The 13731-nt window shown below is 42.0% G+C and overlaps 1 protein-coding gene across 10 annotated transcripts in view; it reads right to left on the bottom strand.

Annotated features, from left to right (window-relative positions):
• The window catches only part of Dst (dystonin), a 489235-nt gene extending 475529 nt beyond the window's left edge, over positions 1 to 13706 (bottom strand). For 4 of the 10 annotated variants that reach the window (XM_029570103.1, XM_029570105.1, XM_029570106.1 and 1 more), the window contains exons 1-2: positions 13466 to 13704; positions 12867 to 12928 (exon numbers count right to left, since the gene is read on the bottom strand). In XM_029570103.1, the coding sequence (XP_029425963.1) occupies positions 12867 to 12928; positions 13466 to 13646 (243 nt within the window). In that variant the 5' untranslated portion in view covers positions 13647 to 13704. Of the gene's footprint in view, positions 1 to 12866; positions 12929 to 13465 lie in introns of all 10 variants that reach the window. The other 6 variants (XM_029570111.1, XM_029570112.1, XM_029570114.1 and 3 more) reach the window with 5 other exon arrangements.
• Between the last annotated feature and the right edge of the window lie 25 nt (positions 13707 to 13731).

Raw genomic sequence — 13731 nt, 5'->3', positions numbered from 1 at the left:
AGAGATTCTGTTTCACCCGTCAGAATGGCCATCATCAAAAACAAATTGAGTTGATGGTGAGAAGGTTCTGCAGGTGAAAGCTCTTGCAGTACAAACCTAACAGCCAGAGTTTGATCCACAGAACACACAAGAAGTCATTAGTGACTTCACTGTGTTCCAGATGTTGAGCTATAGAGTGGATTTACACTGATTCTCACAGTTACCACTCTTGCATGACACTGCCATTCAAACTCCTTAGGAAAATTAGCTTACAAAGTGGCAGGTTTCCAAAGGCTTCTTTGTATATCTTAGTTTTGGTTAGCCCTCTCCCTCATTTCCTCATCCCCCTCATCCCTGCTTAAACCTTTCCATTTCCAATAGTCCCCTCATACCACATGTGTTCTACTGCCCTCCCCTCCCCCTATTTCCCATCCCCTCCCTTCTCATGACCCCTTTCTGGCTTCCTAGTCTCTACAGACACTCCAAGTTAAACAAAGAAATCTGAAAATTCAAAGCTAGAATACATAGATGAGAAAACATGCAGTGTTTGTCTTTTGGGGCCTGGGTTACCCCACTCAGATAATATTTTCCAGTTCTATCCAATTATGTGAAATTTTCATACTTTCTTTTTCCTGCACAGCTGAATAATATCCCACATGTGCCATATTTCCATTATCCATTCTCTGTTCATGGATATATAGGTTCATTCCATTTTCTAGCTATTGTGAATGATCAGTAATAATCACGGATGTGCAAGTGTCTCTGTGGTAGAATATCAGGTTCTTTGGGTGTATGCTGAGGAATACTATAGCTGGATCATATGATACCCCTATTTTTAGCTTTTTAAGAAATGTCCACACATTTCCAAAGCTGCTACATAGGTTTACACACCTACCAACGGTACATGACTCCCTTTTCTTACATGCCTGCCAGCATTTTTTGTCACTTTTATTGTTGGTGTGTGTGTGTGTGTGTGTGTGTGTGTGTGTGTGTGTATACATGCATGCATGCTATGACACAGGTATGGAGGTTTCCAGCCACCTTGTTGAGGCAAGGGATCTCCTGTTTCTGCTGCTTTGTGTACGGCAGGCTAGCTGGCCAGTAAGCTTGCGGGACAGTCTCCTGTCTCAGTCTACCATCTTGCTATAGGAATGCTGAGATTACAGATGCTAGGGGGAAAAACTAAAAGTTTAACAATTATTATGAGAAAGGAGACAGGAATATATCAAGGAGATGACCTATGAACTGGGTTTTGAAGAGTTATAAACTGGGCTTGAAGAACAGTCTCTTTTGGTTGAATGTGGTTTTGTTGTTGTTTTGGTTAGGGTTTTTTTTGGTTTTCTGATTGTTTGTGTTTTGAAACAGGCTCTCACTATGTAGCCCTGACTGTCCTGGAACTCACTGTGTATACCAGACTGACCTCGAACTCACAGAGACTCGCCTGTTTCTACCTCCTATAAATGCTGGGATTAAAGGAATCCATCATCATGCCCAACTGGATGAATGGTTTTGTTTTGTTGGAAGTTACTGAAAAAAGAAAATGGAAAGGGTTTCTAAACTGGAAATACCAAGAACAAAAACAATAACCTTGAAAGGACATGGAACATCTAGAGAATTGCCAGAGGTGATAGACTAGACCTTTCGTAGTTCCCTTGAAGGAAGTAGGAAGCCACCTAAGGATTTAAGCAGGGGAGAGTCATGGCTTACCTAACACTTAATCCTTTGACTGCCTCAACTGCAGATGCTAGTAAAGAATCAGAGCTCACATCCTTTGCAGGAAGGTGGCCTCTACAGCTCTGGCCAGTGAAAAGCAAGGAGAACGCTAACTGAAAAAGCTCAAGCAAAACATCTATTTTCCGGATTTACATCCCTGGTTGGTTCCACCCCTTTCCTCCTGTTTTCCTGTCTTCCATTTTTTTCCTGGATGTCTAGAACTCTGTCCCCATAGAGCAATTCTGAGGGAAGACCAAGATTGTCCCAAGGCCAGCAAAGACAAGGCAGAGCTGAAGCAAAGCCTGTAGCCACTTCCAGGCTCCTTGTTAGGAAAAAAGATAAATCTGTTCATTAATAATCCATTTTATGTTGGGTTTTTTATTATCGACTATAATTCTCTCCAAGACTGGTAAGAGTTTTACAAATTAATTTGTTTTAGAATGAGCCTTACTAAATTAGTGTAAACAGACTGTAGAGGGGGATGCAAAGACACGGCCAGCATCTGAAGCCAAGGAATCAGCAACAGGGAATAAGGAAGGTTATAAATAAGACAAGGCAGGGTGGCCTAGAGAGCAGTCTGTGACACCGTGTAGATTTCTAGTCTGAGCAACCATGGGCTTGGAGTATACATTTAAACATATTGTCAGTCTGTAAAATGAAGGTAGATGTAGCTATGGTGACAGATTCACATGTTCAGTTTGAGATGCACTCATTTTCACTGCCTGTGGGACATCCACTTGAAAAACAAGGAAAAATAGTTGACTGTGGATCTGGAGGCCCAGTTTGGGACACCAAGTTTTGGTTATATGAAGACAAATTCAGTAAGTATGGCGAAAATGAACTAGAAAAATCTAAACAGAGCTAAGAAATGAGGCCCAGCAAATCTAAGACAGAGCGTGGATTAATGGTTTTCTAAGGTTGAAGGGCACGTTGAAGAGAGGGAAAGGGCAAAAGGAATAGCTGCTTACAGGTGTGTGTTTCTCTCTAAGGTGATGAACACTGGAAGATTAATTGTGGTGATGACTAGACAGCTGTGTGAATATAGTACAAAACAATTACCCTTTGAATAGATAAACTGTACAATGTTTAAATTATGTATCAATAAAGCAATTCTAGGTATATATTTGATTTATTTATTTTTATGTGTATGAGTGTATTGCCTGCAGGTATGTAAGTGTTCTTATGTCATGCAATGCCCTTGGAGGTCAGAAGAGGGCATCAGATCCCCTGGAACTGGAGTTACAGGTGGCTATTAGCTGCCCTGTGGGTGCTGGGATTCAAACCCAGGTCCTCTGCAAGAGCAGCCAGTGTTCTTAACCATTGAGCCATCTCTCCAGTCCTCAATAAAGTAATTTTAAAAAGAAAACACATAAATAAGAAGAAGTTCAGAACAGAGGGAACCTGGGTCAGAAAAAATGGGGATGAAGGCATTGAAAGAGACTGTTCACAAACCAGAAAGAATTAGGGGCCAACAGTGTCAAATACTAGACCAAATAAATTAAAGCCTGAAACATCTGATTCAGTGATTTAGAAATCCTTGGTGAATTAAGTGTGTGTGACTTTAAGGGATAGCAGCAGAAATCAGACTATATTGCGATGTAACTGGAGGTGGGAAATAAGAGGTAATAAACAATGGCCTCTTCCAGAAGCTTTCTTGGCAACAGCAGAGCTGATGGCATGGGGAGGATTTTGTACTGTCACTGTCAATAGCAAGCCCATATGATGTTCACAGTGTTCACGTGCAAGGGAAAGAACTGACAAAGAGGCCACGACTGAAAATACAGAGGTGATGAAGGAGGGAGAACCCTCCAGGGACGGGACCATAAAACAACGGTGCAGAAGAGAGAATCACTACTGGATTGGGAAGAAAATTAAGGTATCAGTTTGGAGGAGCAAGAAGTCTAAGGGGTAATTACGTGACGTTTTCATGTTCTCTGTGACTTAGAAGACAAAGTCACTGAGGATAAGGGAGAAGCTCCAGGAAGTGAAGACAGGGTAGACATTTAACATTGTTATGAGAGAAGAATTTTCTCTTCTTTTATTAATTAGTGTGTGTGTGTGTGTGTGTGTGTGTGTGTGTGTGTGTGTGTGTTTGGGAGAGATATTTGTCCTGTAATTTTTCTAGTAACTATAGTGTGTGTGTGTGTGTGTGTGTGTGTGTGTGTGTGTGTGTGTGTGTGTGTTTGGGAGGCACTCACATGCCATGGCACAAGTCTGGAGGTCAGAGGGCAATTGTGATAAGAGGACAACTTGCATGAACTGGTTCAATCAGTTCACTCCTTCCACCATGTGGATCCCAGGGATCTAACTCAGGTCATCAGGCTTGGCAGCAAGCACTTTTACCTAATGAGCCATCCTGCTCACCCTTATTTCTATTTTTTTAATTAGTTTATAAAGTAACAAGTTCCCATAGAGGATTTCCAGGATAGACAATTTTGGTGGACTCTGCCCCTTGCTCCTGCTCCCCTCCCTGCCTCCTGCTCCTGCTCCCCTCCCTGCACCCTTTCATCCCCACTAGTCTGCCTCCAACTTGGCTCTGCTGCTTTCCATACACCTCTTCCCCTCTGCCTCTCGTTCTGCAGTCTCAAGGACTTTCTAGTTGTCTGTTCTTTACCCATATTTGCTCCCCCCAGACATACATATTTAACAGAGGCTAGGATCCACACATGAGAGAGAACATAAGGTGTTTGTCTTTCTGAGCCTGAGCTACCTCATTTAACTATTTTCCAGTCCATCCATTTTCCTGAAATTTTCATTTCATTTTATCTTTCTTTATGGGTGAATAAAATTCCACTGTATATGTGTACTTTATTTCCTTTATCCATTCATTGTTGATGCACATCTAGACTTATTCCATTCATTTCTATTGTGAAAAGAGCAGCAATGAACATGGATATGTATGTGTCTCTGTGGTAGGCTGTGGAGACCTTTGGGAACATGCACAAGAGTGGTATAGCTGGGTCACATAGTAGTTCTACTTTTAGGTTTTTGAGAAGCCTCCACACTGATTTCCCTAGTGACTGCTCTTACACTCCTACCAACAGTGGACAAGGGTTTCTCTCTTTTAGTATCCTTACCAGTACTGTCATTTGTTTTCTTGATGATGGCCATTCTGACTAGGGTGAGATGGAATCTTGATGCAGTTTTAATTTGCATTTGTCTGATGGCTACAAATGTTCAATACTTCATTCAAAGTATTCATTGGTCATTTGAACTTTTTCTTTGGAAAACTCCAGATCCTTGGCACATTTATTGGTTGGCAGTTTGGGGTTTGGGGGTATTTGATTTTTGCAGTTGTTTTACATTCTAGATAGTAACCCCTTGTCTGAAGTAGAGCTGGCAAAGATTTGGGGGATAGGTACTTTAAGAAACTATAATATAGGTGGCACAGGGAAGGCAACAGGGGAGGGGGACATACTGGAATCAAATATAATGGTATATATGTATTGAAAATGCACAATGAAACCTACTGCTTTTATACTAACTTTAAAAAACTTTAAAAAAATGAGAAAACAGCTGGACGTGGTAGCACATGCCTTTAATCCCAGTTCTCTGGGCCAGCCTGGTCTATATAGCAAGTTCCAGGCCAGCTGGAGCTGCAAGAGACCCTGGAGAGAAAGAGAGAGAGAGAGAGAGAGAGAGAAGAGAGAGAGAGAGAGAGACAGAGACAGAGACAGAGACAGAGACAGAGACAGACAGAGAGAGAATGTAACATTCTCCATAGCCAACAAAAATGTTCTTATATGTAATGAATTACTTGCAATTTTATATACTCTGCATTCAGATTTGTAATGACACACTAAACTCATGAGGAACACAGCTCAATAGTAAAGTACTTGCCTAGCATGTATGAGGCCCTCAGTTCAATTCCCAGCATCACCACACACACAGGCACACATGAACACATATTCAAACCCCCACAAGAAACAGTATCCAGTTAGAACATCCAATGATGCCTGATACTTGGACCACAAAACACGGTACCCTTCAAAATCTCAGCTTAAGAGTAAGCAAAAAGGCTCAAACCCATTCACTTGGGCAGGTGCTCTGCAACAAGGCGGGATTTTTCCTTTTCCCTAAGGGTAAAAAGAATGATCAGGTCACTTTGAAAAGAAACCAAAAGCTAAATTTTGCTTCTCTTAAGAGGGTCCATGGCAGGCACCTTCCTAAGGCTTTAAAATAATTAAAAAAATTTTTTTTGATACAGGGTCTCCCTGTAGCTGCAGCTGGCTTGGAACTCACTATTTAGACCAGGCTGGCCTCAGTCTCACAGAGATCCGCAAGCCTCTGCCTGCCGACTGCTGGAATTAAAGGCATGAGCCACCACACCAGGCTCAAATAAAATTTTATTCAAGCTTTTTGACAGCTGTAAAATAGTATACAAACTGTATTTTACTCATAGTTGACACTCGCTTGTATTTCCATATTCCTTGATGCAATCCCAAGAATACACTCAATCCCTTCACTCTAATCGTACTGGTAAAAAGTGAATGAGGGGTATGCAGTAAGTGCCCTTGCTCCCTCTCTGACTACCCAGGTACTTACTATCTTAACATACGCTTCAGAAATATCACCGCCTCTCAGAAGACACCCCCAGTCCCTCCAGCTACATGCCATCCATTCTTGTTCTGCACATAAATTGCTATGCCCATTTTCCTTACTTAGCCTAATCTCCCAGAACACAGGAACCATGTTTCTCAGTATGATGCTTTGTACACCGTGGAAACATGGCCTATAACTTTGGAAGGGGCTTCAAAGAACATCTGTATGCTACCAGTAAGAAGCTAAGAGACTAAGAGAGATGGATCAAGGTGGCAGTTAGTGGCTGAGCAGGAAGACGGGGTCAGAATTCTGAACTTCCACACGGTCCTTTCGATACACTGCACTTACGGATGGTCTGGTTCTATTTTGCAATCCAAACCTTAAGGTCATTTTTTAGTCTAAACGTTAGAAAAAGATTAAAAATCCTCTGAAAAATGCCTTTGCTTGGATCTATGAAAAAGTGGAAGTGGTTTTGGTCTTGTTTTGGGGTTTTTTTTGGTCTTGTTTTGGGGGGTTGGGGGAGGGTTGGGTGTTTTTGGTTTTCTTGCTTTCAAGCAATTGTTTTGTTTTGTACCTTGTAAAGTGAGGGTTGATTAAATGGCAGTGTTGAAATGGTAAAATAAGCTCTGTGGCTGGGGTAATCTGTCATTTTTACAAACTGACTGGCTGCACACTTATAGGCCTCTGCTGCTCCCATTATATTTGTGACTCATAGCTGTAGACAGCACAGCAGTTTCATTACCGTAACAGAAAAAAAACAGGAACTATAACATTTCAGCCCTGATACTGGGAGTGACCTAGAAGTCACTGTTAAAGGCATGGCTACAGCTTAGTCTGTGTTAGCCCTGGTGCCTGACCAAGTACTTCATAAACAAAAGAGCAATGTGTTTAGTTTGAAAACAATTGGGTCACACTAAATGAACCATAACATGTGTACAGCTACTACTCATGACTGATTTAATTAGTATAAATTAATCAAGACCTAGAATGACTCTAGACAAAAATGTATTTATAACAACCACTTAATTATAAGAGATAGCTCAATAATAAAGCATTATTTTCCCTGGCCCACTAACTTGAGTAATTATTTTTTCGGTTTTTAAAAATGTAAACTTATTTTTTAAACTGGTACATAAAAACATAAAAATTAAATGTATAGCCGGGCATGGTGGCACACGCCTTTAATCTCAGCACTCGGGAGGCAAAGGCAGGTAGATCTCTGTGAGTTCGAGGCCAGCCTGGTCTACATAGTGAGTTCCAGGACAGCTGGGGCTACAGGAAGACCCTGTCTCAAAAGGACAAAAAAAAAAAAAAATTAAATGTATAGCCAGGTATGGTGGCACATGCCTTTAACCCAGCACTACAGAGGTAGAGGGAGCTGGATCTCTGTGAGATCAAGGCCAGCCTCGTCTACATAGCGAATTCCAGGCCAGCTGGGGTTATAGGGAGACCCTATCTCAAAAAGACCAAAAAAACTGTATATAGGTATCATATGATTTCTTTACGCATATATATGATTAAATCTGCTAATTCTTTTAAAAATATTTTATTTATTATTTTTATTTTATGTGTATGTGTGTATTGCCTGCATATATGTGAGTACACCCATGTTGTGCAATGCTGCAGAGGTCAAAAGAGGGCTTCAGATTCCCCTGGAACTAGAGTTAAGGACGGTTCGTAGCTGCCATGTGGGTGCTGGGACTCGAACCCAGGTCCTCTGCAAGAGCAGTCAGTGCTCTTAACTGATGAGCCATCTCTCTAGCCCTGGTAATTCTTTTTTAAAGAATATTTTATTTATCATTTTTATTTCATGTGTATGAGTGTACTGCTTGCATGTGTGTAAGTGCACCCATATCATGGAATGTCCACAGAGGTCAGAAGAGGGAGTCAGATCCCCTAGAACTGGAGTTACAGATGGCTGTCAGCCACCATGTAGGTGCTGGAAATCAAACCCAAGTCCTCTGCAAGAGCAGCCAGTGATCTTAACCACTGAATCATCTCTCCAGCTTAATTTGCTAACTCTTAATAAAAGATGCAAATTTAATGAGAAACTAAATTATTTATTGTGGTCATTTTGCTGACCATCCTCCCATAGGTAAGAACAGGAACATTTAAGCTCGTAATGAGGACAAGAGGTCTTGAATAGACCATGTAATACATCCAGGAGACCTTGGATAAACACTGGAAGGGAAACTAACAAATTTTTCTATCCAGTTTTATAAGAAGAATCCATTAAAAATCCACAACTTAATTTCTCTCTTGCACTGAGAATTTGGGGCACCTTTATGGATTATGAGTAACACAATTAAGCATCAAAAGAAGACAGAATGTCGTCAGGGACTCTTGGCTTACATTCCCCTTATCTTGCTATGTGACTCTTCAGGAACTGTTTAATTTGAGTGCGCTCTCTTGGTTCCTTTGCCTGAAACAGGAAGTCAAGATATTTACTCAAATCCTGATAGAAGGAAATCACACTCTTTTCCCTCCTTATATCAAACAAGGCTTCCCTTATTCCTCTGAGCTGATGAATAGGATCATTTACCACCATTCACTCCAGGATTCTCAAAGGGCATTGTAATTGTCTTCAGTCAGTGAAATTCTCTTTTATAACCTAATGGCAACTCAAATGCCCATTTCACTTTCTGAAATTTCCTCAGGATCAAGACTGTCACCACCTGACTTTTACCACAGGAATCTAGGGTAACGTTTACCTTTGTTCACACTCACAGCATAAAATACTGTAAGTCTTCAGGAAAGTGCACTTCTGAGATGCCAGAATTCTAGGAATCAGAATGAGCACATGATGTGTAGACTGTCCTGCATCAATGGGAAACCACTTCATAAAAAAACCACAACATAGACTATACAAGTTTTGTTTTTATAAGCAAACAACACACATATTTCTATCAAACTGGATTTTTCAATCTGTTGGTTTCTGAAGTCAAGTTACACTGTACAGGCTTTGCTAGGTGAGTTAATAATTTCACTTTCTCATATGCTGTTATTAAAATTTAGAGCTACCAAAAAGCTAGTAAAATTTGTAAGCATCGGAAAATACAGTTGATAGCAACTATCGCTCTAAAACATCTTATAAACATGAGTATTATTTCTAGTTTCTGAGAAAGAGGCTGAATTGAAGAAATGTGTTTATTATACACATGATGAGGAGAAAAGGGGCTGGAGTTCCTCAGTTGTGAAAGCTGCCTTTTCCTTTCTGTGGAGCATCTAAGAAACAGAGCCCCACACCATGTTTCCCCCTTGAGAAGTATTTCTCTGCCTACCAAGGATGGAACCCACTGACAGTCCCTGTTCATTTGGACTCCTTTCTGGAGGTGTAGGTAGCTGAGGCAGCATCCTCTGCTAAGCAAAGCAAGGCATTCGCAGAACCCCATCAACCCCAGGGCTTTCCCTAACTCTTTCATGTTTCAAAGTGAGTCAGCAGATGCTAAGTCATTTTCCTCATGTGACCGAGAATGCAGAAAGTGATTTATCTACTTACTAAGACTGGAACGGAGAACAGAGAGCACTAACATCTTAGCGCAATATGATTGGGACTTGTCAGAAAAAATCAAAACATTTGCTTTGATAATTAGTTGTATTTTACAGCAGCTGCTAGTAACAACAGGAATATTCATTGTGTCTACTCAAACTCTAACTTTTTAAATATATTACAATCCAAGTAAATGCCGAGGAGAAGATATTGAAGAATATTAAGGAGAAAATATTGAAGGAAATGTTTGCTTGTTTTTTGAGATAGGGTCTCCTTGTAGCCACAGCTGACTTGGCACTTACTATGTAGACCAGGCTGGCCTTGACCTCACAGAGATCCACCTGCTTCTGCCTCCCAAGTGCTGGGATGAAAGGCATGTGCCACCACACCTAAATGGAAATGGAATTTTGATAGAAGAACAAGGAAATAAGTCCTGTATTTTCCTTAGGGAGAACCTTTCTGTTTGTGGTAAATAAAAAAAGAAGTGACTATGACATCCTTATGCGGCACAGTCTCTGAATTTCCACTTATAAAACAATATTCCTTGCATAATTTGGCAAAGAAATTCCTTAATGTACAGCCCATCAACAAATAAAGCTAATGTTTTATTTTCTCAGGAAAGAAATTCTAACAGAGTCTATTTTGTTACAAATAGTGCCTTATATTTTGTTACAAACGCCAAGGTAATCTTTAAGACCCTGAGAAGAAGCCTGGTGTGGTGGTACACACCTCTAACCGCAGCATTCCAGGTGCAGGGGAAGGTGGATCTCTGTGATTTCAAGATCAACCTGGTCTACTTAGCAAGTTCTGGGCCAGCCAGGGGTACACAGTAACCCTGGCTTAAATAAATAATAACTAATTAAAACCCCAATTTAAAAGCCTGGAAAGATTAAATAAACACTGCTAAGTTCTAAATCTTTTCTGAGAATGTGCATTTTTCTCTTCTGCCCAACTCAGTTCTACCTGCTCAGTTACACACCCACCAAGAGACTTTTCATTCAGTCTATAAATATTTATTAAGAACTCATCCTTTAAAGAATAAGAGACTTCAGAGTGCATGTCCCTGGATAGGACTCCTATATTAAACCTCACCCACCCATGGCTCAGGGACAATTGCAGAAGAGGTGGTGGGAAGATTACAAGAGCCAGGGTTGGAACATGACCATAAGGAAACAGGCTCTCAGACCTATGGGAACTTGCTCATATGAACTTGCAACAATGGTGTGAGCATGCACAAGACTCATACTGACTCAATCAGACAACAACCCAGCATAGAACTGGGGAAACGGGCAGCAGGCCCCAACCCTAGCTTAAGAACTATTGGCAACCATGGACAGGAACCTTAAGGAAGTGAATTTTTGTTTTTGTTTGTTGGGTTTTTTAAATAATTTTTTTCTTTAAAAAAAAAAAAACAACTCATCCTATATGAGGCACCAGGCAGTGGCATCACAAGAGACCTAGACCCTGCCCTCAAGGAACTCCCAGATGAAGTAAGCTACAAAAACACAGTGTTAAAACTGTACCAGGAATCTTACAATCTTTAAACAACGGCCCCCAGCCTTCTTAACCAATGCAAGCTCAGGACAAACTTTTTTTAAATGTGTGTGTGTGCGTGATTGTGTGTGTGTACCCTGAGACCAGAAAAGGGCCTGGAGCTGTTGTTACAGGCAGTTGGCAGTTGTCTGATCTGAGTGCTGTGTGCTCTGAAGAGCAGGAAGTGCTCTGAACTGCTGAGCCATCTTTCCAGCCCCAGGATAAACTTTTGACACAGTTACTTAAATCCTACATGGGCCTGTCATGCTTTAGCTCAAAGTTCTGTGGCTACTATGGTAATCCTTAGAAGGATTATTGCTCTGCTTCTGTCATTTTTGTGTAGAGAACTGATGGTCTCTTCTTAAAGTCCGTCCCCTACACCTCGATATCTGTACCCTGATCATTATTAACTACCTATCACATCTAAATGAGTTGCTCTACTGAAATAATGTTATTCAAAAATTTTGCTTCACAACAGAATTAGTTTGCTTCACAACAGAATTAGTTTCTTTTTTTTAAATATGGCAAAGCTAATTTTTTGTATATTTTTATTTTTTTGTGTATTTAAAGACTATGACGAATATATTTTGGTTTTCATATATTTTTCAATTCAATTTTTCAAAATGTATGGCAGCTACCAAATATCTACTATGGACTAATGATTTTTTTACATAATTTCTTATAATCTTCCACATACAACCCTGCAGGGCACTATTGGTCCTATCCCACGAATAGCAAAACTCGTTTCCCAGCCCCACACAGCTAGTTAATGCAAGGCAAGAAACAGGACCACCGATTAACTGACAGATTATCCTCTCAAGAATTTTAACTGACATATAGTTTCCACCTCTGGGGCACATGCATTAGAATTACTCAGTATTCAACATCATAGTAAGGTAATACTAATGCAGTTAACAGCCTTCATACCTAGTTATGTGAAGCTTTCCCCAAAAGAGGTAACTCTATCTTCCCGTAAACCAGAGCTCAGGGGCAAATTAAAGAAACTGCCTGGGTCAGGAAAAGTTTCTTATTTTGTTCTGTGTTCACTGGAACTTGTGCTCCTGCAGTCTCACCTGCTAATATGTCCATGTCACCTGCTCTAGAGAGATGGCCCCCGCTTTGAGACTAGCATAAACATTTAAGTCAAGTGTATCTTCATCAACACACTATCATGCTGTAAAAAGCATCCTGGATAGCTCTGAAGACAGCAGGAACGTCACTCTGAAGAGTCTAAAATGAAATGCATATGGTTCAAACTCTCCTGCATAACGTCAAGTGGTTTTCTCTGTTCTTTATCCAAGTGCCCAATCATGGACATGTCAGCGCCCAGAAAACGCTTCCATCACAGATCATAACCTAGGAGGACATTCATTCTCCGGCTAAGTTCTGTAGGGTCTGTAGCATTTGGGGGAGCGGGGGAGGCTCCTCCAACCCGCGTACTGTAACTCCACTACACAAGAAATGTGTCAAAACGTTCACTGGGAGTGACTATGGAAAGTATCAAGTCACTTTGGGCTTAGGGACTGCAAGCTCGCCATTCAGTGTCCTGCTGGCTTCTTAACACGCCTGTGATTAATACTGGTACTCAGGAAAGAGAACTACTTCTGACCTTGAGAGTGTGCGCTAAATAAATTACCTCAGAGCGAAAGTGATGAGATCTCAGAACAGCATCTGGGGAGAAAAGAGGAAAAATGAGACTTCATTTAACTCCTTGGTCTCAGTTTCAATCCAGTGGGCACACTGGGGTAGGGGGAAGGCGGGGCGGAGGGAGTACCCGGCATCTGTCTTTAAGGACTCCTCTGCTAGAAGTTCCGGGAAAGTTCTGGGGGGGGGGGGGAGCTGAGAAGCCCCCAAATCACCACGCCTTACTTTCTTATCCCTCAGCTCCAGCGAAGGTTGCGTAAAGGCAAGGGTCCAGGACTGCATTTGGTATTACCCTCCCGACTTTAGCAAACTGGTTCTAAGACTCCCGGGGCGATCCTCCCCTCCAGGCCTCAGGATTACCATGGTTATCCAAACCTGGACGATCGGAGGATGGCGACCGGGGCCAAGAAGGCAAGACGCGTTAAATACACAGACGTACTTAGCTTGGGGAGTGGGCAACGAAGCGGGTAGGGGAGGCAGAGGAGGGAGGGGACCCCGCTGGACGCTCCAAATGGTGTGCAGTTTTCCTTCTACCCAGCAGAACGCAGTGGCAGTGCGTCTTACCTCTGCTCCGGGAACGACCCGAAAAGACCGATTTCATCGGATGTCTCCCTTTCTGGAGCTTGCGGTGCCAGCAGCAGAAGAAAATGATGGTGGCGATGGTGCCCAGCAGAAGCAGCAAGAGGAAGAGCGCGCATTGGATGCTGTAGGGTCTCAGCAGGACCAGGAAAGCCGCGGCGATCATGGTGCGGGCGAGGCGGGGGCGCCGCAGCGCAGGGTGGCGGGGCTGAGGGCGGCGGCAGCACCGCGCGGGGCGCACGGCGGGCACG

The sequence above is a fragment of the Nannospalax galili genome, unplaced genomic scaffold (genome assembly GCF_000622305.1).
Source record: "Nannospalax galili isolate Female #2095 unplaced genomic scaffold, S.galili_v1.0 scaffold582, whole genome shotgun sequence".
In the NCBI taxonomy this organism is placed as follows: Eukaryota; Metazoa; Chordata; class Mammalia; order Rodentia; family Spalacidae; genus Nannospalax; species Nannospalax galili.
The sequence above is the reverse complement of the archived record's forward strand: the minus strand, read 5'-3'. Positions and strand labels throughout refer to the sequence as shown.